The sequence below is a fragment of the Chinchilla lanigera genome, unplaced genomic scaffold (assembly GCF_000276665.1).
Source record: "Chinchilla lanigera isolate Chin_1 unplaced genomic scaffold, ChiLan1.0 scaffold00035, whole genome shotgun sequence".
Classification (NCBI taxonomy): domain Eukaryota; kingdom Metazoa; phylum Chordata; class Mammalia; order Rodentia; family Chinchillidae; genus Chinchilla; species Chinchilla lanigera.
Window position 1 is genome coordinate 1,587,634 of NW_004955436.1, and position 5,814 is coordinate 1,593,447.

Genomic DNA, 5,814 nt, shown 5'->3' on the forward strand with positions numbered 1-5,814 from the left:
CGCCTGCTGGGAAAGGCGCCAGGACCGGTGGACCCTTCCCCGCCCTCCAGGCGCGGCGCCCGGCCCTGCGCGGGGAAGGCGGGGCTGCCGGCAGGGAGTCCCTGCTCACCGGCTGCAAGTGGCGGCCGCTGGGGGCCGGAGCTGAGCTAGGTCCTGCGGCCGTGGCCACTTGTCGTGCTGTCCCGGTCCTGAGGACGAGCCACCGTTCCCTCCAATTCCGCCCGTTTCCCAGCGCACAAATCGGGGCCACCCTGCTCACAGCTGCATTCGGATCCAATCCTGCTGCTTACCGCACAACTCTGCCAGCCCCTCCTGCCCCTCCTTGGAAGGCCACCGAGCACGCGGGCTTTGTCGCTGAGCAGCTCCCGCTCCACCGCGGCCCGCTGCTAGCTACGGGAGCTTCGAAAGCTGACGTCGCCGGGGATCCTTTCTCATCCCGGGACCCAGGTCCCTGGTGGGTTCAGGACTCCCTGGTCTCCGAGTGCACAAATGAAATGCAACGGGGATTAGAAACAGCCCCGGACTCTGGTCTCGGGGAGCTGGAGGTCACTCACTGGCTCACACCGGCCTCGGCTGCGGGGACAGGCAGCAGCGTGCCAAGAGCACAGGAGCTGTCCCCACAGACCGCGGCCACACTGCAGGTTACGGGCGTCCCGCGCCGAGTGCGGCAGGATGGGCGGAGGTGACCCTCAGGTCTCCATAAGGTACCAGGCAGGCCGACAAAGGGGGGTGGGCCCAGGCGGTCACCAGCGCAGCCCCGGGGCAGCTGTGCGCAGGCGCAGGGTGGCCCTCGCTGCGCCCAGCCGCTGACCTGCAGGAGCCGCGCACTGTGGAGACCCTCCTCCCGTCCCGACGCCCCTCACCTCAGGCAGCACGTGGGACCCGGACAGTGAGAGAAGCAAGTGCATTTTACTGAAGTAAGACGGCAGCATGCCACTGGACGCGCCGGGCTAGGCCAGGGATGCTCTGCAGTTTGAATAGGTCAGGGTAGGCGGCACTGAGGAATGGCGTTTCTGCAGTCTTGGCGAGGTGAGGGTGTGGCTCCATCATCTAGGGAAGAGCAGTGCACAGCAATAAAAAGGCCCGGAGCTGGGCTGTGTCTCTCCAGGCCTCTGCGAGAACAAGGCTGGCGTGTGACTCAGCCGCACAGGAGGGCCAGGCCCACAGGCCTCGGAGGCCTTCCAAGGAGGGGCAGGAGGGGCTGGCAGAGTTGTGCGGTAAGCAGCAGGATTGGATCCGAATGCAGCTGTGAGCAGGGTGGCCCCGATTTGTGCGCTGGGAAACGGGCGGAATTGGAGGGGACGGTGGCTCGGCTCACACCGGTGTGTTGGGGCAAACGTGGCGGCGAGCAGCAGATGCCTCACCGCATCTTTAAGGGACATCGCATTGGATTCGCTAGCAGATGCCTGTGAGGTTCAAGAAAGGTTTCTGGGCGGAGCGCCTGGAGGACACCATCTCCATTTATCTACAGATGGCCAAATCTGGAAAGGGAGTGTGCCTGGGGCATTAGGGTGCAATCTGGACGAGGGTGAGGCTCAGCTGTCCCGCAGACACCCCACCAGAAATACTCACAGGAGCTGGACATAGCCGCCGGGCGATCATGAGAGCAGCTCAGAATAAAGAGTAATCTAGAAATAATTTGCATGCTCCCCATCTCGTGGTAAGGTCAGGTTCACTGTGTGTAGCCACCTTCCATCCTGCACTGGAGTATTTACACAGACACGTGACAACCGTGTTCGTCTGGCTATTCGTCACGTACACTTTCACAAATGCTCCCTCCAAGGACGAGGGGCCACAGCAGAACTGCTCTGAGGCCTGAGGGTGTGTCCCGTGCACGCTGGGCAACAGTGAAGAGGGCGCTGTGGGGGACGGCCCTCACCATGCCCAGGCTGTGCCATGCACTCGATGGGACAGAGAACAACCCCAGTGAGCAAGCACAAGCCCGAGCCGGAGCGCCCGCTCTCCTCAGACACTGGAGGGCGTCCTCCTCAGCACCCAGAGGCACGCTGGCCTCACCTCCCTCACCGCATCCTCAGGCTGGACTAGGCTGCTTGGTGAGCTGCGTCTGAATGGGTCCATGGTCCCGCCAGTCCCCGTGGGCCTAGATGTCCGGGCAGGCGGGCTCCGCGAACTCCTGCATGTGACGGGCTGGGGTGAGCACAAGGCACCCTCCTAGGCTGACGGAGGACCTTCTCTGGCGTTGGTCTTGCAGGAATTTCACCTGAGGCCGGTGCTCCCAAAGGTGGGAAGAGATAGAAATCGAGTCACAGAGAGAACTCGTAGACTTTTTTTTTTCCCCCCTGGAACTGGGAATCGAACTCACGACCTTGCCCTTGCCAGGCAGGCACTGTGCCGCTGAGCTAAATCCCCAGCCCCGAGAACCTGTAGACTTGTTAGAATTAAAACTTATCCATCAAAGATGGATCTTTATTATTGAAGTTTAGATGAACATTCAGAAAAAGTCTAAAATTTGGTTTAATTATGCAGACATTTAAAGGTATTAAGAGGCTAGTTTTGCCTGTATTCCTACAATACACTGAAAATTACAACAATGACGTCCCTCATAAATTTTAGTGTTCTACATAAATACACACTGAAGATTAACTTTTTATAATGTCAAGTAATTTAATCATTTTATATAGTAATAAAATTTAAATTCTGCTAAGTTTCCTCTCACAAAGAAAATTAAGAATAGCCTTTATTATGTTTAAACAACTTACATTATTACAATTATTTCAGAGTCCACTGGAATGAGATAAAATATTTTGACAAGCTGATTCAGAAGTAAAGGTTACTTTTGCACCTTTTTTACTGCCTAGAAATATGGCCCTTTGGCCTGTACACACTCCCGTGCTCCCTCACACACATATCGAAGACCACGCAAGAGGAAGCTGTGTTGATAATAAACTGTTTCCCAGTTCTAACACCACTGAAAATGACCCACAGCAGCAGAGGAGCCTGTGCCCCCTGCTGACTCTCCTGCGCCTCTGCAGAAGACAGAGGGGCTGGCCTAATTCTATGGCCGACGGCTTGCAAAGATCCCACATTCCCAGATTGCACAGGTGCTGGAAGGGAGAACCAGGGCACCGGGAGGGCATCAGCGTCCACGTGGAGGGACTGTCACCACCCAAGCGTCAGATTCGAGCACAGCAAGGCAGGCCTAGCACAAAGGGAGCTGTGAGAGAAGTTTTTGTTTTTGTTAAGTAAAGAAGTGTTTTAACACTGAGTACATTTTTCTGCCGATACTTACGTCTGTTTATAATATCTCAATTCGTACTTATTTCTGTCTGGGTAAGTGCTGGGGGCTGATCAGAGCCCTGGGTACCAGTGGGGGAAATGGCAGGGAATAAGGAAGGACAAAAGACAACATTCCAGGCACAGGGGCTGGGAGGAACCTGCCTCTAGTGGAAGGCACAGCAATCTCCGCGGTCGGCCCACTTTCATTAGCAAGCGAGAAGCTCAGGAGAAGGGCCACACACTTTTCCTGGAACGGCGACCATGGGAGACAGGGCGGAGTTAACGGGGAACAGGCTATGCCCGGATGCCTGCGTTCCTTACATTGTCCTCAACAGATGTTATCCTGCTTGACAGCTAAGCAGCCAGGAAGCCTGGGCCTTCCTCGTACTTCTCTCTGTTCCTAAAGCAGGTCCACTGGCCTCGGGACCACGGGATCCCAGTCACGTAGCCTGGTCCCCAGCGTAGTAAAACATTATTGCATACCCGCTGGTTCCCGGGGGTAAGCACCCAAGAATAAACACGTTAAATTCTAATTTGGCCGGATAATCCTGGAAGGAAAGCACCACCACTGAAAACAGGACGGGCAGTTAGCATCAACAAGGGGGCTGTGAGGGGCACAGGTCAGAGCGGCTGAGTAGAAGACGGCCCAGGCAGCCAACAGGAGCCCGGAAGAGAGGCAAGTACACGATGTCCCAGAGAGACACGCTATCTATGAAAGTGAAAGCTCTCATGGCAAGTGAAATCTCTAGACTCAAAACTCACAATAAGGAACACAAACATTTGAAACAATGATAATAGGGTAGATCAAAATACCCTCATGTCAAGCCAACAGGCTAGGTTCTGTCAGCCATGGAAAACCTAACACACCATTCCTACGAAAGATACCCAGTTTCAAAGGTAAGAATTCCTAAGAAAGAGACTAAAAGTTTGCCATTAAAAATATCAGTCTCAAAAAAAAATGTCAGGTCTCACACTGTGGCCCAGTTTTGAAATATACTCACCTACATAATCAGACATATCTGGGCCAAAATTCAACTGGTCAAAAACCCACATCCTTTCTTTTTCCTTTAGTTCCAGTAAGAATACTAAAACTTGGGAAAGAAAATACTGAAAGAATTATTTAGAAATTATTTGGGAATTATTTAGAATCATACTACATTGGGAAATTATTAAACTTAACCATGGAAAGAATAAATTAATTAAACCATAGACTTGCTGTTTTAGAATAAGCTTAACTGACTATGCAATAAAAGTTTTATAATCACTGCTTCTATGTTTATCAGCATTTAAGGTGTTTCAAAATTATAGGAGACTCATGCATACTAAACTTATACACATGGTTTAAAATTTCCCAGAAAATTTACTTAGCCAATTTTGAAATTAATGTTTCAGCGCTCAAGAAAAATTAGGTCCCTAAATTGTATTTTTTCTGCATTTAATGAAGTGAACATTAGATAAAGTATCTGTAATTTTGAGTAATGTTTGTCTAGAAGTCCTTAAGACAAAGAATTAATCATGTTATAAATGTATAATTCAGAGAAGAAAAATCTATAATAATGGACTCCTGGTAGAATCCAAAGAAAGAAGTGATTTTATTTATTTATTTATTTATTTGGTATCAGGAATCAAACTCAGGACCTTGTGCTTGTCAGGCAGGCACTTGTGCTGCTGAGCTCTATCCCTGGTCCAAGAAGTGATTTTAAAAGTACACACAAAAACAGAGCTTCTGCTATCTATTCCTTCCAAACATGGTAATCTGCCTGGTTTTAAAGACGGATGAACCACAGCTTAGCAGGGATCCCCTTTCCACGTTCCCCACCCGGGTGACGGGACGTGACACATGACTGACTGCTGGGTGCAGCTGTGTCGAGGCACGTATTTCCGAGAGGAACAGAGGCACAAGGTGCTGGCTCGAGGAAAAAGGGAGATGCAAAGGTCAGCGCCTCAGAAAAGCTGTCCTACGACCAACCCCCAGTCTGGGAAAACCATGGAGTTGTAGGGCAGCCTCTCAGGCCGAAAGCACCAGTCACTACCTTGCGCATGAGGATAAACACGAAAGTGGTATCAGGAAAATCATGATTCTGGCAAACCATTCCAAACGGTAATAAACATGCGACATTCTTAGCTCAGCCAGGTGAAAATAACGCAAGACCAAACAAGGACAGTTCGTCTGCCCTGCTAGCTTTAAGAGTGCTGCCTTCCCGGCCCTTGCTTCTGGATGAAGGGAAGAGGGACCCAGGCAGGACCCGCTCTTCCATTTAAAAGAAGAGGAAAGGGCAGAAACATTTCTGGGAATGTCAAGTATCGTATTTGCAAAATCACGCCCGCAGTAGCCCGTCCCTCTGTCGGAGCGCTGGTGTCCGGCGCGAACCGGCCTGCGGGGCACCCTGCGGGGCGCAGCCTCACGGCCTTCCCCTCATCTCCTCGTCCCAGTCACACTCCAAGGCGTCGACGTCCAGCTCCGGCAGGGCGAAGAGGGAGCTCTTGGACAGGGCCGGGCTCCCGGCGGGGGCCCGCAGCTGGAAGGACCTCCGAGTGCCGCCGAGCGCCGGCGCCCGGGTGGCGGGGGGCGGGCTG

General features: G+C 52.4%; 1 protein-coding gene across 1 annotated transcript in view; it reads right to left on the bottom strand.

The window, feature by feature from the left end:
* LOC102024047 overlaps positions 1 to 1,382 on the bottom strand; it is a 7,588-nt gene extending 6,206 nt beyond the window's left edge. Inside the window, exons 1-3 of the mRNA XM_013516580.1 lie at positions 1,149 to 1,382; positions 563 to 811; positions 291 to 451 (exon numbers count right to left, since the gene is read on the bottom strand). Of these exons, the coding sequence (XP_013372034.1) occupies positions 291 to 451; positions 563 to 811; positions 1,149 to 1,382 (644 nt within the window). The remainder of the gene's footprint in view (positions 1 to 290; positions 452 to 562; positions 812 to 1,148) is intronic.
* Positions 1,383 to 5,814: the final 4,432 nt, after the last annotated feature.